This window comes from Chrysochloris asiatica, unplaced genomic scaffold (genome assembly GCF_000296735.1).
Source record: "Chrysochloris asiatica unplaced genomic scaffold, ChrAsi1.0 scaffold00004, whole genome shotgun sequence".
Classification (NCBI taxonomy): Eukaryota; Metazoa; Chordata; class Mammalia; order Afrosoricida; family Chrysochloridae; genus Chrysochloris; species Chrysochloris asiatica.
Window position 1 is genome coordinate 36,229,846 of NW_006408522.1, and position 24,910 is coordinate 36,254,755.

General features: G+C 51.5%; 2 protein-coding genes across 2 annotated transcripts in view; both read left to right on the top strand.

The window, feature by feature from the left end:
- The window catches only part of PLCB2 (phospholipase C, beta 2), a 33,539-nt gene extending 18,311 nt beyond the window's left edge, over positions 1 to 15,228 (top strand). The window contains exons 8-32 of the mRNA XM_006831903.1: positions 4,396 to 4,496; positions 4,651 to 4,817; positions 4,906 to 5,052; positions 5,226 to 5,383; positions 5,792 to 5,874; positions 6,147 to 6,231; positions 6,684 to 6,846; positions 6,980 to 7,092; positions 7,212 to 7,308; positions 8,369 to 8,453; positions 8,594 to 8,718; positions 9,210 to 9,364; positions 9,872 to 10,036; positions 10,584 to 10,683; positions 11,479 to 11,583; positions 11,713 to 11,810; positions 11,935 to 12,010; positions 12,247 to 12,291; positions 12,415 to 12,625; positions 12,710 to 12,875; positions 13,089 to 13,165; positions 13,257 to 13,352; positions 13,895 to 13,952; positions 14,631 to 14,717; positions 15,025 to 15,228. Of these exons, the coding sequence (XP_006831966.1) occupies positions 4,396 to 4,496; positions 4,651 to 4,817; positions 4,906 to 5,052; positions 5,226 to 5,383; positions 5,792 to 5,874; positions 6,147 to 6,231; positions 6,684 to 6,846; positions 6,980 to 7,092; positions 7,212 to 7,308; positions 8,369 to 8,453; positions 8,594 to 8,718; positions 9,210 to 9,364; positions 9,872 to 10,036; positions 10,584 to 10,683; positions 11,479 to 11,583; positions 11,713 to 11,810; positions 11,935 to 12,010; positions 12,247 to 12,291; positions 12,415 to 12,625; positions 12,710 to 12,875; positions 13,089 to 13,165; positions 13,257 to 13,352; positions 13,895 to 13,952; positions 14,631 to 14,717; positions 15,025 to 15,228 (2,967 nt within the window). The remainder of the gene's footprint in view (positions 1 to 4,395; positions 4,497 to 4,650; positions 4,818 to 4,905; positions 5,053 to 5,225; positions 5,384 to 5,791; positions 5,875 to 6,146; positions 6,232 to 6,683; positions 6,847 to 6,979; positions 7,093 to 7,211; positions 7,309 to 8,368; positions 8,454 to 8,593; positions 8,719 to 9,209; positions 9,365 to 9,871; positions 10,037 to 10,583; positions 10,684 to 11,478; positions 11,584 to 11,712; positions 11,811 to 11,934; positions 12,011 to 12,246; positions 12,292 to 12,414; positions 12,626 to 12,709; positions 12,876 to 13,088; positions 13,166 to 13,256; positions 13,353 to 13,894; positions 13,953 to 14,630; positions 14,718 to 15,024) is intronic.
- Positions 15,229 to 22,057: 6,829 nt separating this feature from the next.
- ANKRD63 (ankyrin repeat domain 63) lies at positions 22,058 to 23,200 on the top strand. Its single transcript, XM_006831772.1, has one exon. It carries the CDS (start codon positions 22,058 to 22,060, stop codon positions 23,198 to 23,200), a length of 1,143 nt encoding a protein of 380 aa, XP_006831835.1.
- Positions 23,201 to 24,910: the final 1,710 nt, after the last annotated feature.

Below are 24,910 nucleotides of genomic sequence, written 5' to 3' on the forward strand. Positions count from 1 at the left end.
AGCCCATTGCTGCTACCACTGTGCCAATCCATTTCATTGGAAGTCCTCTTTTTTATCCACACTTAACTTTACCTAGCATGATGTCTTTCTCCAGGGACTGGTTCCTCCTGATAATGTGTCCATAGAATGAAAGACAAACTCTCACCATCCTGGATTCTAAGGAACATTTAAGTTGTACTTCTTCCAACACAGATTGATTTGTTATTCTAACAGTCCATGGTACTTTTAATATTGTTCTACAACATTATAACTAAAATGCATCAATTCTTCTACAGTCTTCCTTATTCGCTGTCCAATTTTCACATGCATGTGAAGCTACTGAAAATACCATGGCTTGGGTCAGGCGCACCTTACTCCTCAAACTGAGATCTTTGCTTTGAAACATCTTAAAGAAGTCTTGTGCAGCAGATTTGCCCATTGCAATACATCATTTGATATCTTGACTGCTTCTTCCATGAGTGTTGATAGCAGATCTAAGCAAATTGAAGTCTTGATAACTTCAATCATCTTTCCATTTATTGTGATATTATTTATTGGTCCAGTGGTGTGGATTTTTGTTTTCTTTACATTAAGGTGCAACCCATACTGAAAGTTGTGGTCTTTGATCTTCATCAGTAAGTATTTTAAGTCCTCATTCACTTTCAGCAAGCAAGGTTGTATCATCTGCATATCACAGGTTGTTAATGAGTCTTCCTCTAATCCTGATGCCACATTCTTCTTCATATAATCCATCTTCTCAGATTATTTGCTCAGCATACAGACTGAACAAGTGTGGTGAAAGAATACAATCCTGGAGCACACCTTTCCTGATTTAAAACCATTTGGTGTCCCCTTGTTCTATTTGGACAACTGCCTCTTTGTCTACACGCAGGTTCCTCATGAGCACAATTAAGTGTTTCAACATATTCATTCTCCACAATGTTGTCCATATCTTGTTATGATCCACACAAAAGCCTTTGCTTAGTCAATAAAGCACAGGGAAACATCTTTATGGTATTCTCTACTTTCAGCCAAGATCCATCTGATATCAGCAATGATATCCCTTTTGTTCTACATCCTCATCTGAATCCTGCTTCAACCTCTGGCAGTTTCCCATCAATGTACTGTGGCAGTTATTTAATTATCTTTAGCAAAATTTTACTTGCATGTGATAGTGATAACATTGTCTTATGTTTTCTGAATTCTGTTGGGTCACCTCTCTTTGGAATGGATCTCTACCAATCAGTTAGCCAGGTTGCTGTCTTCCAAATTTCTTGGCATAGAGAAGTGAGTGGCTCCCATTTGTTGAAAGATTTCCATTTGTATTCCATCAATTCCTGGAGACTTGTTTTTTTTGGGGGGGGTGGGGGGGCGTACAGTGACTCTGTTTTCCTTCCATCTTCTTTTGATGCTTTTTGAATCATTCAGTATTTTGTTCATTGTTGTTGCTAAGGGCCATTGAATCGAGTCTAACTCATACAGACTCTGTATAGAGTTTCTGAGGAGCGACTGATGAGTTTGAACTACTGACCTTGTTGTTCAAACCAACTTTGTAGTTCAGTACTTATCCTACAGTACCACAACAGAACTCCAAATAATTTTGCCCATAGAATCCTTCAATATTTCAAGTGAAGACTTGAATTTTTTCTTTAGTTCTTTCATCTTGAGAAATGCTAAGTGTGTTCTTCTCTTTGGTTTTCTAACTCCAGGTCTGTGCATATTTCATTACAATATTTAACTTTGTCTTCTCAAGTTGTCCTTTGAAATTTTCTGTTCAGCTCTCTTACTTCCTCATTTCTTCCATTTGCTTTAGCGTCTCTACACTGGAGAGCAAGTTTCAGAGTCTCTTCTGACATCCATTTTGGTCTTTTCTTCCTTTGTTGTTTCCTTACTGACCTTTTGCTTTTTTCCTGTATGATGATCTTGATATCATCCCATAATTCTTCTGGTCTTCAGTCATTAGTGTCAAATGCATCAAATCTGTTCTTGAGATGACTTCTAAATTCAGGTAGGATATGTTCAAGGTCAAATTTTGGCTATCAAAGACTTTAAAATTTTTTTTTCAACTTCAGTCTGAACTTGCATATGAGCAATTGATGGTCTGTTCTGCAATCTTTCTAGAAATATTTGTCTTGTTTTGGCTGATGATATGGAGCTTTTCCACCATCTCTTTCCAAAGCTGTATTCAACTTGATTTTTGTGTATGCCATCTGGTAGGAGCTTTGGTAGCATAGTGGTTACGAATTGGGCTGCTAATATCATGGTCAGCGGTTTGAAACTACCAGCTGTTCCATGGGAGAAAGATGAGGCTTTCTGCTCCCGTAAAGATTTACAGCCTTGGAAACTCTATGCAGGGTCGCTATGAGTTGGAACCGACTCCATCGCACAACAAAAACAACAACATCTGGTGAGGTCCACGTGTACAGTTGTCTTTCATGTTGTTTTTTAAAAAACCTATTTGCAATGAACAAGTCAAAGGTCTTGCAAAACTCTATCATGTAATCCCCAGCAGAATTTCTATCACCTAGGGCATATTTTCCAACTACTGATCCTTCGTTTCCAATTTTTGCATTCCAATCACCAATAATTATCAATACATCTTGATTGTATGTTTGATCAATTTCAGACCGAAAAGTTAGTAGACTGCTTCAATTTCATCATCACTACTAGCTTTAGTGGTTAGTGCATAAATTTGAATAATAGTGGTGTTAACTGGTCATCCTTATAGGTGTATGGATATTATTCTATCACAGACAGCATTGTACTTCAATATAGATCTTGAAATGTTCTTTTTGATGATGAATATGACACCCTTCCTCTTCAATGTGTTATTCTCAGCATAGTAAACCATATGATTGTCAGATTTAAAATGGCCAATATCAGTCCATTTCAGCTCACTAATGCCTAGAATATCGATGTTTATGCATCCATTTCATTTTTGAGAACTTCCAATTTTCCTAGATTCATAATTCATACATTCCATGTTGTGATTATTAATGGATGATTGCAGCTGTTTTTACCCATTTTGAGTTGTGCCCCATCAGCAAATGAAGGTCCTGAAAGTTTTACTCCATTCCCATCATCATGATCAACTCTACTTTGAGGCAGCATTTCCTCAGTTGTATTTTGAGTTGCTTTCAAACTAAGAAGCTCATCTTCTAGCACTATATCTGACAATATTCTGGAGCTATTCATCATGTTTCAGTATTCAGTATTCTGGTGCTGACAGTGTTCTCCTGCTATTCATAAGGTTTTTGGTGACTAACCATTTAGAAGTGGTCTGCCTCTCCTTCTTTCCAGTCTGTCTTAGTCTAGAAACTCAGCTAAAGCCTGTCCACCTTCAGTGTACCCTGCTGGTATTTAAAATACCAGTGTCATAGTTTCCAGGATCACAGCATCATGCAAGCCTCCACCTGTATAGTCTTTGTTATTTCCTTCCTTCTGCTTGCTTTGGATTTAGGTTGCTCTTATTTTTCTAGTTTTTTAAAGTAGGAGGTTAAGTTATTGGTTCAAGATCTTTCGTTTTTAATTTAGGCATTCATAGCTATAAGTTTCCCTACAAGGACTGCATTAGCTGCATCCCATAAATTTAAGCTTGTCATTCATTTCAAAGTATTTTCTATTTTTCCTTGTTATTTCTTCTTTGAGCCATTGTATAATTTCCACATATTTGTGAATTTCCTAAGTTTTCTTCTGGTATTGATTTCTAATTTCATTCCATCATGGCTAAGGAATATACTTTATATTATTTGTCTCTTACATTTATTGAGACTTGTTTTGGAGCTTGACATATGATCTATCTTGGAGAATGATCGGTGTGCACTTGAAGAATAGCACAATGTGTATTCTGCTGTTATTGCATGGAGCTGTCTATAGATGTTTATTAGATCTAGTTAGCTAGCAGCATTGTTCAAGTCTTTATTTTATTTTCTCCCAAGTTGGTCTATCCATTATTGAAAATGGGGTATTGAAATCTCCAACTATAAACGTTGGATTGTCTATTTCTCATTTCAATTATGCACGTTTTTGCTTCATATATTTTGCGACTCTGTTGTTAGCTGCATATATGCTTACATTTAAATAACTTCTTTTATAATAAAAAAAATTCCACTTCTCTGGTAAGCAGTACCACTTAATTTTAGTATCCTTTCTTTTTTTTTCTGGTCATTTTTACTACTAATCTTGCCCTAGTTATTGTCTAAATTCAGAGGCAAAGCAAACCAGCTAAGCATGCTCTTTGCTCAGCAATCAGGGTTTTGAGAAATGGCTGCTCATCAATGGTGTCCTTGATGCTCCTCTGTCTGCCCTGAGCCCTCCCTCTGAAGAGGCTCCCTTGCTAAGGGTTGGGCCTAGTTTGTGGTTTCCAGATCTGAGGATATGAGGGCAGGGATGATGAGAAAACTTTCTATTTTCCAGAATGATGCCATTAATCCTGAGGACTTCCCAGAATCCGTTTACAAGAGTTTCCTCATGAGCCTCTGTCCTCGGCCAGAAATAGATGAGATTTTCACTTCCTAGTGAGTTTCTTGGGCTGGGATTGACATGGAAAAGGGGCCTAGCTAGCAATCTTTCCTCCCACCTACCATGCTGGAATCAGAGGCTTCACTGGAGAAGACATTGAGCCCCTAGGTCCAGTGAATGCAGATCTGTGCTCCTCCCTCTGGTCTACAGTCATGCCAAGGCCAAACCCTACATGACCAAGGAGCACCTGACCAAATTCATCAATCAGAAACAGCGGGACCCACGGCTCAACTCCTTGCTGTTCCCATTAGCACGGCCTGACCAGGTCCAGGGCCTCATTGACAAGTATGAGCCCAGTGGTATCAACGTGCAAAGGGGTGAGGACTAAGGGAACCCCTCACCCACCATGGTCCTGTCCTGTCCCAGCAGCTGAGACACAGCTCTGACATAAACCCTGTTCTCTAGGTCAGCTGTCACCTGAGGGAATGGTCTGGTTTCTCTGTGGACCAGAGAATAGTGTGCTGGCCCAGGACAAGCTGCTGCTTCACCAAGACATGACACAGCCACTCAATCATTACTTTATCAACTCCTCACACAACACGTACCTGACAGGTAGGCCCTGGCAACCTCATAGCTGACCTTTCCTTGCATGGGGACTGCTCTTGTTGTCTGAGTCTTCAGCAGGGGTTGCCTACATGCTATTGACTCTGCCAATAGGACAGACTAAGAGGGAGTAGGGGAGGGGAGATCTGTGAGTGATGCTACTGCTCTTGGCTCTGGTGTAGGCGGTCAGTTCTCAGGCCTTTCCTCTGCTGAGATGTACCGCCAGGTTCTGCTATCTGGCTGCCGCTGTGTGGAGCTGGACTGCTGGAAAGGGAAGCCCCCAGATGAGGAACCCATCATCACCCATGGTTTCACCATGACCACAGACATCTTCTTCAAGGTGAGACTTGGGGTGTGGAGGGGGCTGGGAGGGATGGTACGAGGAAGGATCTTGGGCCAGAAACTTTTAGGGTAGCAGTGGGAGACTGGGGTCCTGGTGTGGCACTGTAGGATAAGCAATGGACTATTCTCCACAAGGTCAGTGGTTCAAGTCCACCAATTTCACCTCAGAAACCCTATACAGAGTTACTATGAGTCAGAACTGACTGGACAATACTTAACAATAACAAAAGAACAGTAAGTGGCAGACCAGAGGAAAGGAATGACCGGAACACTTTGAACTAGGGTGGGGACTAATGGGCTTGGGGGCTACGGTGGTCATCCAGTTATGTGTGTGTATATAAGTGAAGAGTGGGAAAAGATGCCATGGGGAGGGAAGCCTGGAGCACTGAGTCCCCTTCTCCTCCAGGAAGCTATTGAAGCTATTGCAGAAAGTGCTTTTAAGACCTCCCCTTATCCTGTCATCCTGTCATTTGAAAACCATGTGGACTCGTATGTATTGAGGCCTATTCAATCTTGTTCTTCACCCTGCTACCTACTTCCTGTCCGTAAATGTCCTCCCTCCAACTAGTCCCAGACCCTGGTCATCTCCTCTAGCTCTCTCACAGGTCTCAGTCTAATCTCCATGGAACCCCTTGGGACCTCTGGCTTGTGCCCCTGCCTCCCTGATCTTCTGAGCCCTAATCTAGGTCATTAAGGGCACAGAGGATCGACAGGGGTTGGGGCTGAGTTGCTGAACTCCACCCCACCCCCACTCTATGCAGACCCCGCCAACAAGCTAAGATGGCCGAGTACTGCAGGACAATGTTTGGGGATATGCTGCTCACAGAGCCCCTGGAAAAGTTCCCGGTGAGTGAAGGGGACTTCTCTGTGAGACATCTGGGCCTGGGAACTGGAGGCAGGGTGGTGCCAGGTTATAGAGGAAGATGTGACCAAAGGATGCTGGGATTCCTTTGAAAGGGTTGTGGAGATGGAATCCTGTCACCCACAATGTGTGAGGCACTGTGCTGGGCCTTGTGGGTACATTAGTAACCAAGACACAGTCTCTGTCCTTAGGTGGGAAGACAGACAAGATACCAGGCCTCTGCAATCTAGTGACTGCTGTGGAGAACTTGGGAGCTCTAACCTGGTTTTAGGGGCTCAGGAAGGACTTTCTGGAGAAAGTTATGGCTAAACTGAAGCCTGAAGGATAAATAGAGAAGTAGGCAGGGACCAATGGAGTATGGCTTGCTGTAAAGGAGTAGCATGGGCTACACCTTGAAGATGAAGAAATGGTGCTGAGTCTCTCTTCCCTCCCACAGTTAAAACCTGGCACCCTCCTGCCCAGTCCTGAGGACCTCCGAGGCAAAATTCTCATCAAGAACAAGAAGAATCAGTTTTCTGGCCCAGTGTCTCCCAACAAGGAGCCTGTGGGGGAGGCTGAAAGTAGTTGCCCACCCAAAGTCCCTGTGGGTGAGGACACAGGTAAGTCACCCTGAAAGGAAGGTGAGTGTCTGGAAAAAAAGAGGGGTCTGGGCCTGGAGGAGATATACCAGGGAGCCAACTTGATGCAGGGGTCCCACCCTGCCCCCAAAGCTGACCAGGCTGTGTGTGACAGTGTGGACTGGTGAGGAAGGAGCTGAGCTGGAGGAGGAAGAGGTGGGAGAGGAAGAGGAGGAGGAGTCTGGAAACCTGGATGAAGAAGAAATAAAGAAAATGCAGTCAGATGAGGTGTGTGGGGAGTCTTCCACTGAAAGGTCCTCTGGAGTAGAGGGTGCGGAGGTGAAGGTGTGGGGCTGGGCTCCTGGGCTCTATACTGTTCTCTTTCCACCCTCTTCCCTTCTCCCCAGGGCACAGCAGGCCTGGAGGTGACAGCTTATGAGGAGATGTCCAGCCTAGTCAATTACATCCAGCCTACCAAGTTCATCTCTTTTGAGTTCTCTGCCCGTAAGTTAGCATGGGGTAGTAGTTGTGGTGGTGATTGGGAACTGGAGACTAGGCTAGATACAGGAGACTGTCAAGAGGTATATCCTGACACCAGGAGCATCTTGACAGGTGGGGTAAAAAGAATGAGAGCTCAGACTCCCTGTCAATAAATATCCAGCAGAGGGCTCAGGCAAAGCACTTGTTCAAGTGGCACTGACCCCCAGTTTCCCAGCACTGCACTGAGGAACTTGGCCCCAAGTAAAATGCTCTGGAGTGTTTCTGACAGGCCATCTCATCCAGGCTAACCTGGAACTCCAACAGCCCCCTGTGGGTTCTATGGTTCTAGGACTGAGCCATCAGATCAACCATCCCAAGGCTAAATTATACTCTGGGTTGATCTAAGGCTAAAGCCCTGTTCCCTGGGGAGGAGACTTCCTGGCAGGGGGTGGAAGTCAGAGAAACCAGCCCGACACATCTGCCTTCTTGTACCCTTTACCTTTTGTGTACACATGCTACTGACTCTTATCTTCATGGGACTCAAACACAGTGCATTCCTCCCTTTCCCTGTACATGCTCCCAACATGTGTATCTTTCTGCATACACTTCTGTACAGTTGGATCTCTACAACAATGCCCTCTCATCTCTGCACCCTCAGCCTGTGCACACCCACAGAATATACTACAGTTGGTGTATACCTCTCATCCCACGTGTTCAGTCATAGCTTGCATGCTTCCCTCCTTGTGCACATCACAGCACGTGCTTACATTGAACAAGTGTACAGTGAATACCTGATCCCCTGGACACATCCTCAGCACGTTTCCCACATCTCTGTTCTCTAGGACCATGGCGCACCCTCTCATCCCTGTGTATGTCCACTGTGAATATCCTTTACCTGTGGCATACACTGTTTCCCACACAGATCTGTACATTTCCCCTGAGGTCAGGTCAGGTTCCCTCAGGCCTTGATGGGAATGCTGGGTGGAAGGTATCCCTAGGCTGGAGGGAGCTGTCCCAAAGGGCTGAGCAGGGCTGAGCGAGGGGAGGGCCTGATGTGGATGCCTTGCTTTCCTCTCCTCTACAGAGAAGAACCGCAGCTATGTCATCTCCTCCTTCACTGAGCTCAAGGCTTATGACCTGCTGTCTAAGGCCTCAGTGCAGTTTGTGGAGTATCCTTGAAGCCTCCATAGTCAGAGACCCTGGGTGGGGTGGGGAACTGATGAGGGTCTGGGGGCAGGATTCCCAGGGTGGGTTGTTGGGCCTTTCTAGTGCAGGCAGCCTGAGGCTGGGCTCCTAAACTCAAGGGCAGTTACAACAAGCGCCAGATGAGCCGTATTTACCCCAAGGGCACTCGCGTGGACTCCTCCAATTACATGCCCCAGATGTTCTGGAACGCTGGTTGCCAGATGGTGGCTCTTAACTTCCAGACAATGGGTGAGGGCACGCTAGGCCCCTGGAAGCCCTCTGCTGGTCCCTGCTCTCATCCTGAACCTTCACCCCCACCTCTGGGAGGTCTTTATGATAGATTGGGGTATCCTGATGTTTGTGTAAGACTCTGGGGGCACACCCAAGTGTGAGTGTTAGGGGGTTAAATGCCTGTATGATTGCATATATATATGAGTATGTAGGTGTAGATGCCAAGGTGCTGGCGTGGGTTTGGCTGCTCTGTCTGAGTGTGTCTGTAGGATCACCTGATCTACCTGCCTCAGCCCCACTGTGAGCTTGCAGTCTGGCCATGGCTTTGTTTTCTGCTGACTCCAGGTTGTAAGCCCATCCAGGGCAATGAGCTACCCTAAGGCTCAGGCTGTCACTCATGGTCTACCCAACCTTCCCCTTCACATGATGGGGAAGGCTGGGAAACGTAGGAAGTAAAGGCTGGGTGCCAACCTGGGCTTGGGCTCCTCTGAGTGCCCTTGTCCCCCCAGACCTGCCCATGCAGCAGAATATGGCATTGTTTGAGTTCAATGGACAGACTGGCTACCTCCTCAAGCATGAGTTCATGCGCCGGCCAGACAAGCAGTTCAACCCCTTCTCGGTGGACCGAATTGATGTTGTGGTTGCTACCACCCTGTCGATTACAGTAAGATTCAGAAGCAGAACAGTGGCTGGGAGGGTTGGGGTCTTGAGTAAAATACACGAGCCTCACTCTTCCATTCCCAACCCCCTCCCCTGATATCCTGAAAACTTCAACCCCAGCCAGTTCATGCAGTAACAAGTTGCCTTGGAAACTGCCTCCTCCTCAGTGCTGGAGGCTGCCTCTTGGTTGCCCATGGAAACCAAGGGGAAGGGCTGATGCTGGGGTGGGGGAGGGGAGGAAGAGTGGTTATAGTGGGGCAGCAGAGCCCCAGGCCCTAGGGGAGGGCATTGTTTCTTTCCTCCATAGGGAGGGAGGGAAGAAAGCCGAAGCTCCTCCCCTCAGTGCTGGAATGCCCTGGATGCCAGAGCTTAGCTGTACCCCATGAACTACACCACCTCTAAGGCTCCTCACTATACCCAAGGGTGGATACTTCAGCTACAGGCGGCCGGAGACCCCATGCTTGGGGAAAAGCCTGAGCTGGAGAGCTAACTGCATGGGGCCTACCCCCAGGTGATCTCTGGGCAGTTCCTGTCAGACCGCAGCGTGCGCACCTATGTGGAAGTGGAGCTGTTCGGCCTTCCTGGAGACCCCAAGCGGCGATACCGCACCAAACTGTCACCCAGTCCCAACTCCATCAATCCTGTCTGGAAAGAGGAACCTTTTGTCTTTGAGAAGGTGGGGACTAGGGTAGGGCAAGGGCAGGGATCTGTCCCTAGGTTTTAGTCTCATAGAAAAGAGGAATCAAATCAAGGGAGTTCCTTGAGTTCCCTCCTTCCACCCGTCCTGAGTTTCAAAAGAAGAAAAACTGAATTTGCAGTTGTCTTATTTGGTGAGCAGGCTTTATGTGTGTATGTATATGTGTGCATGTGCATGGGTGTGCAAGTTAGGATTAGAGGCCAGATTGTGAACTCTCATCCCAGGGTGCAGGGGCTCCTCAGTGCTCCCATTGGATACTGTGGACAAGGTTGCCAAGGCTGTTTGCAGCGGAGCTGCCTGAGCCCTGGGCTGCATCTGCAGCCCTTGTTCATGGTGGGGGCCAGCCATGGCATGAGCTGAGAGGATGTCTATGTATGTGACCTAGAGTATGTCCTCTGTCAGCCTTCACCAAATGAGTCCCTCCTGCCATGTTCTCTTACTGACCTTAGACTTCTAGAGCCAGGGGAGGGGACAGCTCGGCTCCCCTCTCCCTTCCCTAGCCTGTCTTATCCCGAACTCTCCCCAGATCATGATGCCTGAGCTGGCCTCCCTCAGGGTGGCTGTAATGGAGGAAAACAACAAGTTTCTTGGACACCGCATCATCCCCATCAATGCACTGAACTCTGGTAAGGAAAGGACAGTTCCCTTGGGTCTGAGACCAAGGCCAGTATCAAAAGTCTGTCCAGATGGTGGGGCCCTGAGGCCTTACATACCCCACTTAGATAATCAGCCATAATGGGTGGGACAGGAATCATATTTCTCTCAGAAACTGACAGAGGTGGGGTCTTGACCCACCTAATGGTGGTGTGTCTACGAGTCAGTTTCAACTCATAGTAGTAACCCTGTATAGGGTTTCTGAGGCTATAAATCTTTACAGGAGCAAAAACCTCAACTTTTTCCTGCAGAGTGGCTGGTAGATTCGAACTGCTAAGTTCAACAACCCAACTCGTAACCCACTAAGTTACTAGGCTCCTTCCTAATAGGAAAGTTTAATTTTCTTGAACTGCTGAGGCAGTTTCCCAAGTAAGTGACATTTATTGGGCATTTAAAATGTCCACAGGTGTGACACTGCAGGATAAGCCCTGGACGGCTAACTGCAAGGTTGGAAGTTTAAACCCATCAGTCACTCCTCAGAAACCCCATAGAGGGTGGCTATGAGTCAAAACCAATTGACAGTACTTACCAAAAGCAACAACAAAGGGCTTTTTAACACATTCTCACTTAATTCTAAAATATCCACATTCCACAGATGAAGACAGTCACAGAGAGGTAAGATAATCTGTCCAAAGTTACAGAGCCAGGAAGGTGTAGAACTAGAACTTAGGACTCTGGAGTGCTGGGCTACTCTGCCCATGTGCAGTGCTGTGGGCTGTGGGAATGGGCTGTGGCTCACCTGTCCCCCCCTCATCATGTCCTCCCAGGGTACCATCACCTCTGCCTGCATAGTGAAAGCAACATGCCTCTTACCATGCCTGCGCTCTTTGTCCTTCTGGAGATGAAGGACTATGTACCTGATACCTGGGCAGGTAGGAGGCTAATGGTTGATCCCCTACCCTAAGCCCAAAGTAGCCTCCAGAGAGGGGCAGCCAGAACTGAGTGGGTGAGGCCAGGAGAAAAGACTTCATACCAGGCCCATGATGTCCCTGTGCACTCAGATCTCACCGTGGCCCTCGCCAACCCCATCAAGTTCTTCAGCGCCCACGATAAGAAGTCTGTGAAGCTTAAAGAGGCCATGGGAGGCGGTGTGCCTGAGGTCTGTGTTGCCTGGACCACTGTCAGGGGCCCACCGGGGACCATCATGATGGGGCGGGGTCCCTGGTTCAGGGAGGAGGGCATGATGAATAGAGCCACCTTCTTAACCTGCATTCCCTACACAGAAGCCATTCTCATCCAGGAGTCCAGTTGCTGGCCAGGTCAACGGGGCCTCAGCTGCCACCAGTAACGGATCGACAGGTAAGCATTTCAGGTCCTCCAACCCACTGGGAAGGCCTGCACCCCGTCTGCATTCACAGGCACATCCCAGCCTGGCTACACATTTAAAGTAAGAGGGAAGGGGTGTGTCAGAAGCCAGGAGGCTCGGTAAGTGCCCTTCGAGGGGCCAAGGGGCCGGTACTTCGACTTCCAAGAGGCAGGGAGGTCAGCCAAAGGGATCCCCAGGCACCAATCAGCCTACCCGGTGGCTCTTGCAGCGGCCGGAACCAGGACAAGGGAGGAGACCTCGAAGGAAGCCACAGGTACGCCTGCTGAGCTCCGGGGATCTTGGGAATGAACCTGGGGGAGGGGGTGGGGCTCCTAAGGACTCAAGAAAGCGGGGAGAGGGGACCCTGGACGGCGACTCGCTCACACTGGCTCCGCAGAGCCTCAGACCGCCAGCCTAGGGGAGCTGCGAGAGCTGAAAGGCGTCGTGAAGCTGCAGCGGCGTCATGAGAAAGAGCTGCGGGATTTAGAGCGGCGCGGTGCGCGGCGCTGGGAGGAGCTGCTGCGGCAGGGGGCCGAGCAACTGTCCGGGATCCGGCCGCCGGGTGGTGGCCGCAAGCTCGGCCCTGGCAAGGGATCCCGCAAGAAGAGGTAAGTCATCGGCCAGCGCTCTGCCTTCGGCTGCGCAGGCGCTGGAGGCCAGGGCTTAGGGCCTGCCCCCACGTGGCCCTGCAGAACCCTGCCCGGAGAGGAGGCCGCCTGGGCGGTGCCGAGCGAGGTCCCCGAGGGCGCGGAGGCGCGAGTACGAGAGCTGAAGGAGAAATTGGAGTTGGAGCTGCGGCAGCAGGCCGAGGAGCAGTACGAATGCGTCCTGAAGCGCAAGGAGCAGAACGTGGCAGAGGTGCCAGGGATGGGCCCTGAGCCAATTAGCTTGACCCCTTCCCCTTCCTCGAAGATAACTCAAAGAAAATGCGAAATCTCTAAGAGGGGCGGGAACCTGATCCTAGGGTGCAGCATGGGGACCCAAAGAGCACGTGGGGAGGCTACTGAGGCCCCAGCCAACTCACACACAGCCTCAGCACAAGAGTTAAGCCTCTCCAACCTCTTGTCTCAGCAAATTGCCAAGATGATAGAATTGGCCCGAGAGAAACAAGCTTTGGAACTGAAGACACTCAAGGAGACCTCAGAGAAGTATGACTGCCTTCCTCCTACGCTGGGCTCTCACCTGCCAGCAAAGGTTCCAGTCCCACAAAGCATCTTTCTGATGCCTGTCTCTCTGTAGTGACACCAAAGAGATGAAGAAAAAGCTGGAGGCCAAGAGGCTGGAACGGATCCAGGCCATGATCAAGGTCACCTCAGACAAGATGGCCCAGGAGAGGTGAGCACCTGCAGAGGAGACCCAGGACTCAAAGGCCAGTGCTGAGCCCACACCCACTCCAGGTGGGAAGGGGCCACCCCTCAAGTGGACCTTGACTCTTGTTTCTAAAGATGTGCCTCTTCTGTCGCTCTTGCATGTTGATCCCACTTCTGCCACCTCTGGTTGGAGAATTTCCTCCTTGGGCAAAACATAGATACCAATACTACTAGGGTAGAGAGGTGCATTTGAGGAAAAATTAAGCATGCAGAAAGAGAGGTGCATGTTGGCATAGGAGCCTGTCCACTCTGGCAGCTTTGCTTCCCACCTGTGTTTTTCCATCTGAGCCTTCAAGGACTGTGCATTTGAAATGAGGAAGCCATGACCTCAGAGGACCCCAGGCTCTGTTGCCCTCCACATCATCCTTAGGCCTTCATGCTTACTCCTGTGGCTGGTTTCTGCTCCTATGATGTGTTTCCAATTTTGCATACACTCTGAGTAGACTCTATGGCACTCAACTCCCCTCAGGAATCTCCTGTCCTTTCTGAAACTCCATTTTCCAATAGGTTGAAGAGAGAGATTAACAACTCCCACATCCAGGAAGTGGTACAGGTCATCAAGCAGGTGTGTAAGGACTGTTTGTTCTTCCCAAACCCACATGTGCAAACACACACACATTCCAGGTTGGGTGGGTGGTCCCAGGCCCTTACTTTGCCCTTAGGAGATGCTCTGGCCAGAGTTGCCCATGTAGTTAAAGATATAAGGAGGAAGAAGATATTAGTGCAGGGAATGGGGAGCCCATAGACTATCTAGGGTTCTGGCCTTTGTGTGGAAGTTGGGGTACCAGCCTAAAGGGGACTGTCTCTGGCCAGATGCCCTAGATGGAAATGATTTGGCCCAGCTGACCAGCAGAAGATGGGTTTGTGGTGGGTGAGTAGTGAGGAGGGCTTCCTGAGGTTCTAAGGAGTCAGACGAGAAGGCAAGTCCTGCTGAGAATGGAACTAAAGCTCCTTTGGAGACTATTATACAGTAACAGTGGCACTGCCACAACAGGACCAGAGCTACCATCTTCTGAATCCTGCCCTTGTGCCAGGGTGTGTTTAACATTCTCATTGAATCCTTCACAACCCAGTAAGATAAGAGAGATATTAGCCTCATTTTTACCGATTAAAAAACACTGTTCTGAGAGGTTAAAGACTTGTCCAAGGTCTAACAACTGGCTAGCTTGTATTGTAGCCATGGTTCCAATCCTGCTTAGCCTATCTGTGCTCTGCTGACTCCCTGTTTCTCACTCCCACCAAGATGACAGAGACCCTAGAGAGGCAGCAGAAAAAGCTGGAGGAGAAGCAGACGGCCTGCCTGGAACAGATCCAGGAAATGGAAAAGCAGGTAACAGGGACTGCTACATTAGCCCCTAGTACAGGCTACCTGGCTCCAGGGTGCTGCCAGTCAGGAGGTGATCCCCATCCCTCATGGGTGGGTCATAGGCTCTGATTCCCATGGGATCCCAGCCTTTCCTAATGAGGCAGCTCTGTAGATTTCTGTGATTTTTTTTGGTAATCTCTCTCCTGAGATGGTCCCTATATATACCCCACCATCCTCCTGGAAGGAACATCTCTTTATCCCATGGTCCAGGGGAGAGAGAGGGGACAGTTGATCCCTTCTGAGCCAGACGGTGGTCCTTGCGCCTTCACAGTTCCAACAGGAGGCACTAGCAGAGTACGAGGCCAGGATGAAGGGCCTGGAGGCTGAGGTGAAGGAGTCGGTGAGGGCCTGCCTCCAAGCCTGCCTCCCTTCTGAGGCTGACGACAGATCTGAGAAGTCCTGTGGTGCTGTCATGGAGCAGACTGAGATGGGCCCACTCACAGCAGGGGCGCATGCCCAGGAGAGCCGCCTCTGATGTCCCCATTCCACTGGGATATCCAGCAAGGCTGTTCAGACCCTTTCTGGGGTGTGGAAAGCAGGAAAAGGCCCAGCACTCTGAGGCTGCAGAAAGCTGGGGCTCCTTTGGCTGCTGGAACCTTCTTCTCAACAGCTTGGCTAGAGGAGGAAGCAGGAAACCAAACCTGTACCCTCAGGCAGGGGCTCATGGGGCCTAGAGATCCTCCCTGAATCTGCTGCCTGCTCCCCATCCATCCTTCCCCTATCTCTGAATAAGTGTCACATATTTGTTGAGGACAAAGAACATGAACGAGGAGGAAGGAAATGGGTCCAGGTCCAATTATGCCTTTCCTAATGGTGTTACCAGTGGGTCCCTCTCTGCTCTCCCTTTCTTTACCTGGAGGATTGGACCTGGCCACCTGGAAACTCCACTGTAGCATCTGTGGTTCAAGCAATGCCAAACCCAGAACCCTTCTACGGCATCCAGGGCAGCTTATCTAGGCCTTGCTGTCAGCTCCTGAAGAGAGCCTGACACTACCTCCAAACTCCTGGGAACTGGCTGCTCCCAGGGTCCCAGGCTGGGGTCCCTTGCCTTGTCTCTTGCCTGTGGGGGATGGGATGGCTGATATGGAAAAGCTGCCTAGCTGTCTAGTCTTTGGCTGGTAGTGGGAGAGGAGGAGGACTTCTTTGGGTACTGTCCTTCTCCTAGGCCTGGAGGTGGTGGTGGCAGGGGATGTCCTACCATGCACACCGCTCCCACTCCACACACACACGCACTTGGACTACCTGGCAAGGACAGCATCATTTTCTCTCCTGAATGTGTGAGATTTATTTATTTTTCTCTTCCCTACTCCTACTAAAGAATCCTATCTGGATATTTTCTGTCCAAGCCTGGCCTGTGTTCTATAGTTAGGAAATGGTGTGTATGTGTGTGTGTGTGCGTGTGCATGCAGGGGAAGTGGCATGCCCCCCAGACAAAGTGGGCTGGGAAAAAAACTTTTGGGTGCTAAATCCAGAAGGTCTTTCCAGAGCCCAGTGAGAAGGACAATCTATAAGGAGCACTCACAACTCAACGTCCCATTTGGTTATTATAATTTATCTGCGAAATAATATCACTCTGGGTTTCCACCATCTTCTCCCTTACCCCTTACTGGGAAACCACAGAAGAGGGAAGGATGTGCATTTGTTTAAAAGCTGAGCAAAGCCTCTGGCAGCTACATTTTGTATAGGGACTGGAAAGCAATTACTGCTCTGCAAAGACTTTTTTAAAGGAATTGACAGAGTCAAAAAATAGTCTTTGTGTCCCCTACATACCCTGCCTTGGGTTTGAAGAGACCACTTCCCCTTCAGACAACCTTGATGCCACACCACTGGAAAATGATGTCACCCCTCTCCTGAATCCCCCTGGAGCAGTAGAGCCTAGTGCAAAGTGTCCCTTAGCCCAAACCTTCATTTCCCGAGGCCTCTTTGCAAAAGTGAGAGTTGTCAAGTCAGTAAGCAGATTTTCAGGCCACTAGAGGATAAGCATAGTGGTTATGAATCGGGCTGCGAACCTTAAGGTCAGCGGTTCGAAACTACCAGCTGCTCCGCGGGAGAAAGATGAGGCTTTCTACTCCCGTAAGGATTTACACCCTCGGAAACCCTGTACAGGGTCGCTATGGGTCGGAACCGACTCGACGGCACTTAACAAACAAAAACAAAACAGAGGATAAGCACTGGTGTGGCGCTGTGGGTTAATGCGCCAGACTGCAAAGCTGTTGGAATTGCAAGGTCGGCGGCTCAAGCTCACCAGCTGCTCGGAAACCCTATCCAGGGTCACTATGGGTCAGAATCGACTCGACGGCACTCAACAACACAACAGAGAATAAGCACTGGACCTCAAGGTCGGTTTGAACTGCAAAGTTGGCGGTTCAAACTCACCAGCTGCTTCTCGGAAACCGTGTTCAGGGTTGCTATGAGAAGGAGCTGACTCAATGACACTTAACAACAACAAAAAGCAGCAGCTTTGATTGGACCCAAAACTTTATGTCCAGGGGGCTGTGCCCCAAATCCTGTGAGGGCAGACACTAGTTTGCAAGCGGCACAGTGGGAACTGATTCTGGGAAGAGGTTGTTTGCTTATCAGAGTTACACCAGACACCATTAGCAGGGAGCACCTGTGGTTTTGGAAAACAAGGAATTGACAGTGTTTTACCCTCAACATCCCCCCACCCCCCCCAGGGAGCCTGGCCTCTGGGAGCCTGCCAGTCCCTGGCTGTAGGGTGAGAAGAGGGGGACTGCTTATTCACAGGATTAAGGGCTCCATGGGTCAGCCTGTCCTCCACCCCATACACACAGTAGGTACAGCTGGGGTGGGGCACACCTGCCCAAGAGCAGTGCCCTGTCTGCAGGTCAATCATCCTGCAACTTTGCAGGGCTGGAGATCCGGCCTAGAGCCTCTCACTGACCCAAGCAGGTAGACAAAAGTCAGAGCCAATGGAGCAAAAGGACAGTTCTGCAGCTTTTGCTGATGACTGCTCAAGAGGAGAAGAGGCAGTCTTCCTCTCGTCTTAGAGCCAGGCTGGGCAGCCCAGGAAGGGACAAGGGGGTGCAGTCCTGTTTCCTAGGGAGCTGTTTGCACAGCTGGCTGGGGCTTCCCATGAGGCCAGGCCCCTATTCACTGCCTGCTTTTTGGCCTCTAAAATAGGACAAGATGTCCCCTGGGTCAGGGCCATGGGCTCAGCCTGGCCCCTGGAGTTGTATTTAACTCTGGAGCTAGGGGCTGTGCAGAGGAAGAAGGATGCTCTCCCTCCCTTAGGACACTGGGACAGGTGAAGTGCACCTGGGTTCCATTCCTCCTACAAATCTATGGGGCTGGTAGCAAGTTTCCCTTTCCATTGTCATGCCTCAGTTTCACCTTTTGCACAAAGATAAGGGTCCCTACCCCCTTCCCAATATCATTGCTGATTCAGATGCCAAAGTCCCCTGCTGACTCACTCCCCACCCCTGGCCCCCTCCCAGTCGCTCTCTGGATCTCCCAGCCACGTGCCACCATGCCCAACCCTGCTGAGCTGGTGCAACGTGACAGGGTGAGGGGGCTGGTGACACTTGAGGAAGAAAGAAGGGGGTGGGGTGGGGGACAGCTGCAGACAGACAGAAGAGTGACAGACTGTGGACCAGAGATGCTCTGGGAGGAAGCCCTTTTGCCAGCCTGGGGCCTGAAGGGGGACAGGTTCAGCAGGTGGGAGGGGAGGAGGAGTGGGGAGAGCCTGTCTGCCCCCTGACTGCCTAGGCTCCATCTCCTGTCAGCCTTCAGCTCCCTAAGCGACAGCTTCTAATTCCGGCTGTTGGTGCCTCTGTGCTCTGCAGCAAAGTCTCAGCTTTTTTTCAGCTTTGCTATTTCTTTTCTGTTCAGAACATACTGAGCCCACAGGAAGTCAAGAGCAAAGACTCCAGGGCCACAGACCTGGCCGGGATGATGGTGCCAGCTGGGCATCCAGTCCTGCCATCCCTGCCAGGCCAAGGTGAGGATCTGAAGAGAATACCACTGCTCTTCTCTGGAACAGTCTCCATCCACCACAGGGAAGAGGGACATAATAGGGCCTTGCCATTTTAGGGTGCAGGGGGCAAGGTGGAAAAGGCCTGGCTGTTGAGACAAAGGAGGTGCCCATTCTGTTAATGCTGTTTCTCTCTCCAAGGGGGTAGAGGAAATAGGGCACCACCTGACTGGTCAGATTAGCCTGCCACATACAGATTCCAGAAGTACCCATTCCCCTGGCACTGGAAATAGAAAAGAGGTGAAGAAAGCAATTTCCCACATACTTCAGAAAAGGGAACTTGAATCATAAAGGTCTGAGGAAAAGACTTTCTTCTGCTACCTGAATAAAGGGGAGAGCATTCCTGCCCCCCAGCAGACCTGGGAATTAATGGAGAGTTCATATCCACTCCTCAGGGCCCTGAATGAGTTTCCCAGGAGCTCCCTCTCTAGGCCTGAGGGCAGGATCAGGCTTTGAAGGCTGCTTTCTGAATCAAGGTGCTGCTCTTTCCCAGAGGCTAGCTCTTGCTGGACCCTGGGTGAGCTGGCAGGGCTGGTATTATCAGCTTCAGTTTACAGATGGGAATATGCAGGCCTGGAGTCACACTGCTAATAAATGCTTTAATTCTGATGTCAAATACCGTGCCCTTTCTATGACACCATGAAAAGAAACTGGCAAAGCCTTCACTAAGGGCCTAAAAATGCAAGATGTGAAAAGGGTGTGTGTGTGTCACAGTCTGCAGGTATACATCATATGATCCCCATATGACAGAAGGGAGGGGCCTCAGATCGCAGAGGGCAAGAGGCTCAGGGTGCAGGACCATGCGCCCACTTTACCACTTACCTTCTTTCCTGAGGCAGAGCCTCTCTTTCCTGTTCCCTTCCCCAAGCATAGCCTGCTGCAAAACTATCTCTGTTCAGGCTGAGGGCACCTTCATTTCTTTACTTTCATAAGAACCCAAACCATGAAGTCAATTCTGACTCATGGAGACTGCACACTACAGGGTTTTCAATGGCTGATATTTAGGGGGAAGCGGATTGCTAGGTCTTTTCTTCCAAAGTGCTTCTGAGTGGACTCAAACCTACAATCTTGGTTGGCGCTACCTAGGGGCAATGCTCTTATAAGAAGGGACCCCTTAAGGAAGTCTGTCAATACGCCTCCCCCAAAGTGCCCTGTTTTTCCTGCCTTTGTCTGGACCATCTTCCCTCTTTCTTAGTAGCCTGATCCTACATATTCTGGAAGGACTGACTCAGAAGTCCTAGCCTCAGAAAACTCCAGAGCCATTCCCTCCCCACAACTCCGTCTTTTCCTCTAGAAGCTTGGTTTTGTATTTCACAGAGATAGTTCTCAGGTGATAACTGAGAACCACTTTCTATGTCTTGGTTTTACTGCTTGAGAAGGAAACCTAGAAACCAGACAAGAACCTAGCTTCAATTTTCCCACAGCTGTGAACACAGTACTGGACTCATGCAGTCTTAGTAAATTCTGTAGTTGATTGATACCTGCTGCCCTTCTTAATTTACAAATATCCACCCCAACCTCCCCTACTTCCACCCCAGGCTCTGACTCCCCTTCAAGAGGCCTGCAGATCTTCTTCCCACAGTTCCATCCCTCTCACCACCTACATAGAGCCAGGCAGCTAGAGGGAGGTAGAGGGCTTGGTTTGCCCAAGCCCTACTGACTCTTCCAATGGAGTCCTGGTCTTCCAGTAGAGCTCTGATGGGGGTGCGGGTTAGACATTGGGCTGCTAACCGCAATGCCAGCGGCTCCGTAAAGATTTGCAGTCTCGGAAACCCAAAGGAGCAGTTCTACTCTCTAGTAGAGCTCACTATGAGTCGGAATCAGCTCGACGTCAGCGAGTTTGGTTTTGGATATTGACTCTTCCCCTCTCCTTCCTTTCCCAAGGGGTTAGAGTCCTATGACTTGGGGATGATTCTGCGATTAAGAGAGCGGTGGGGACTGAGGAGAAGTCTTGCCTAGGTCTATCGCTGTTTCCGAGGCGCAGCCGGCAGTGGAAGAGCCGGAAGGCGGCGCCCAGGAGTTGCTAACGCGCCAGCCGTACTCCTGGGTCCTAAAGCGTCCGTCGCGTCTGCGCTATGCCTGTAGCTGGCGTGCGGGGCGCGTTGTCGGGGTTGGAGACGATTGAGGTTGGAGAGCGCACTCTTCCCGCCCACCCCCCCATTCCTGTTCCGAGTGAACGTGTTCAGGAGGAATAATTGTGTGAGTGCGTGATTCGCAGCGCTTCGAATGGCAGTTCCCAGCCAGACTGAGCGCCCCCGCCCCCGCGCGGCGCTTGTACCCCCTCCCCCAAATTACCCCTCTCCGGCCTTTCCTCTCTATACTCCGCTCACACAGGGTCCAGTTCTGCCCTCGTGGGGAACCATTTTCCTCCATCCTTTACTGTTGGGGGCTGCTCTCAGTCTTCCCCGACGGTCCCAAGGTCCCGCCAGTTTCTAAGGAACCGAGGATACCGATTAGGGTGGGGGCGGAGGGCGGGGAGAGAAGATGCCACTTTGGGATTGGCCTGGTGGGGTGCATGTGGCCCCCGGCAGGCAGCCCCCGCCCCGCAACCGCCACTGCAGCCCCAGGGGAGCGCGGAGGAGGAGCCGCTCCCCGACTCCGTGGCCCACGGAGGGGTGGGGGTCTGAGTAGGTCTCCCCCACTTCGTTGTCTCTGCCCTGACGGCTCAGCCTGCTTCCAGGGCAGCCATTGCCATGGAGACCCCCCGAGGCGATAAAGTCAGGTATCCAGGCGGGGGACAGCATCCGAGGCGCTGAGCCCCCCAAGTAAGGAGCAAGCGCCCCGCTGTGGCCCGGCCCCCGCGAGAGGGGAGGAGGCGGAGGAGCGGCGCCAGCAGCTTGAGCTGTGAGCCCCGCCAGGGCTGGAGGCTGACGCGCACGGCGGGCACAACCGACTCAGCAGGGGAGAGGAGACTGCCCGGGGTGCGGGTGAGGGGCGCGGCAACAAGCTACTTAGGACTGAGGGGTGCCGGACTCGGAAAACACTGCGAGAGACTCCGGAGGGGGCCTAACTTCAGCTCAGGTAGTCTCATCGTGGGCCAGGCGCGGAGCCCGGAGTATTGAGCAGCCAACACCTCCAGGCGGGAAGCTCGGAAAAGGAGCAGCGAGACTCTAGGCGTACGGTCCAGGAGCGGCGGGGCCGCTGGAGTCGCCGGGGCGAACCGAGTAGCAACCTTAAGACCTTCGACCGCGGTCGCCCACGCGTGGAGAGAGCCTTACCCGGGCGCAGGTGGGGATCAGAGCCCAGTGGGGCGCGGGAACAGGGGCGCCCCCGTGCGGAGCTGCGGGGCCGCCTGGGTACGGCGGCCGGGACCATGCTCAAGCCCAAAGACCTGTGCCCCCGAGCGGGCACGCGCACCTTCTTGGAGGCCATGGAGGCAGGCAAAGTGCACCTGGCCCGCTTTGTGCTGGACGCACTGGACCGTAGCATCATAGACTGTCGTGCAGAGCAGGGTCGCACGCCGCTCATGGTGGCGGTGGGACTGCCGGACCCTGCTCTGCGCTCGCGCTTCGTACGGCTGCTGCTGGAACAAGGTGCGGCCGTGAACCTGCGGGACGAGCGCGGTCGCACGGCACTCAGCTTGGCATGCGAGCGCGGCCACCTGGACGCCGTACAGCTGCTGGTGCAGTTCAGCGGTGATCCCGAGGCAGCCGATTCGGCTGGCAACAGCCCGGTGATGTGGGCGGCGGCGTGCGGCCACGGGGCGGTGCTGGAGTTCCTGGTGCGCTCCTTCCGCCGCCTCGGTTTGCGCCTCGACCGCACCAATCGTGCTGGCCTCACGGCGCTGCAGCTCGCCGCAGCTCGCGGCCACGGGACTTGCGTGCAGGCCCTCACTGGGCCTTGGGGTCGCGCTGCGGCCGCGGCCGCGGCTCGGGGCTCTAGTTCCGACAGCCCACCCGGCCGCCCGGCCCCTGCGCCCAGCCCGGAGCGGCGACGACCCAGCCCCCGCCGTCTGCCACGGCCTCTCCTGGCGCGCTTTGCGAGAGCAGCGGGAGGTCACAGTGGCGAGGCAGGCTCGGGAGTTAAGGGCTCGGGCCGACACCGGGCGCAGGGCAACGAGCGACCTGAATTGGGCCGGAGCATGAGCCTGGCGCTGGGTGCCGTGACCGAGGAGGAGGCGGCCCGCCTACGGGCAGGGGCTCTGATGGTCCGACCACATTCTCCCCAGTCTTCAGGGACTGGGCGGTGGCGCTCGCAAGAGGTGCTAGAGGGTGCGCCTCCGACCTTAGTGCAAGCCCCCATTGGCCTTAGCCCCCACCCCGAGGGCGGTCCCGGCTCCAGTCGCCTGGGTTTGCGCCGACGCTCCACAGCCCCAGACATCCCCAGTCTAGTGGGGGAGACATCAGGGCCCGACAGCGGCCTGGAGTTAGAAGCCAATGCTCTGCCTGTCACGGTGCCTGGGCCGCAACCTTGGCAGGCTGGCACGGAGGCAGTGGTGTTGCAAGCCCAGCGGTAAGCGGCTCCGAGGTCCGGCTTCACTGGAATTTCCCCCCTGCTTCCGGATCCCTCACTTCCCAGCCGCTCCCCGGTCTTTATTCCAAAACCTGTACCGACTGCCAAAGCCAGGCCTTCACCAGTCCTCTCTCTCGGAGGAACCCCTATTTTTATTATTATTATTTTTTTCTTATTTTGCCTCTCCCATTCTGTCATACTACCTTTCCTCACCCTGGAAGGCGAGGAGGGTAGAAAGCTAGTTCCATAGTCTAGAGCCTTCCAGGCAGGAACATGGACCCAGCTGCCCCAATCCTAATGCTTGGCCACCTTCTAGGCCTGAGCCTGCCTAAGTTCCCGCTGGCTTCTGCCTGGCAACCTTCCCCAGATGAAAAGTTAGCCTTGTGGAACTAAGTTGGGCCTTCCCCATGGGGCTCTGAGTTCTGCCTTGTGACGTTGAAAATAATGCCACAAACTACTTAAGGTTGCCTTCCTTTCAAGTTGGACCAGAGTAGCCTAGAGCCTTTCTGAACTGGAAGGCTGAAATAGCACTGAAGTTTTCTCTGGGGGAGAAACTCTCCTGCCTTCAGACAATAAAAGCAGGTTTAGCGGGTAAGGAGAGCCCCTGGTGTTGAATCATTTATCCTTTGAACCAGCTTCTGGATAATTCCAGCTCTCTCTGCCCCAAGCAGACCCAGGATTCAACTTTTTGATTGATGAGGATAGGAGCACTACACCAACCCTACTTAGCCGAATTTCAAGCTCCAGAGTGTCAGCTTGCTTCTTATCTGGTTGGGCTGGCCTTGAGTTCCATCTTTGAGGTTCAGTCCCTGGAGCCCCCACCCCCACCCCCACCCCCTCTTAGCCAGACCTTATTTCTGCTCTCTGAGGGAGGCCTGAAATGGAACGGACTTAGCACATCCCCCGCTCACCGCCTCCCAGCTCCCCTGTCCTGCACGTGGGTGCTCCCGCAGGGTAGACCGGTTGCGAAGGCTTTGCTTAATTGTATTTCTTCCAATCCTCAAAGAACTCGTGTATATAAAGCATAAAGCAGCAGGTCTGATCCGAGGCTTAAGAACCTAACAATGTCTCTTTAAATAGAAGCTCCACGAGGGGGATAATTGACTGAAGTGTTTGCCACGTTAAACGGCGGCGCGCGGGAGTCGGGAGCCCACACGAGCCGCAGGTCGGGGTTTAAATTACATCAAACTCCCGGCGAGAGCAGGAAGGAGCCTGTTAAACGGCTCCTGCTTCTCGCTGGGCCGTTAATGGTGGGCAGGGCATTTGATGGATTCTACTGGTTGAGACCAGGGACCCCTGCCTGTGTCCCACCGCGTGGGACACAGGCCCAGCCCAGCTTTCATTACTGGGCTGATTAGTGAGTCAGAGGCTACCACGGAGAGGGGGTTAAAGGCCTTTTCCTGGCTTCGCCTTTCGTAACCTCCCTTCTCACCTCCGTCGGCCTTCTCTTTGTGTCGGTCTAACGCGGGGGAGAGGCTAGAGGTACGCGGGCGCTAGGACCCTGCGGAAGCTCAAGCATTTGTGTCTGTGCCCAGTCTCGGGTGTACTGCGTGTGGTGGCTCTTTGGCGAACCTCGAAGGTGGAGTGTGCTGCCCCTCATAATGCCTGCGGTTGGGCCTTTTATCAAGACGTCGTTTTTTCAGAACCGAAGGTTCCACTTTAACACCAGTAACTCCAAAGGAGTTACCTGGAGCGAGAGTGACCCGTGCTAAGA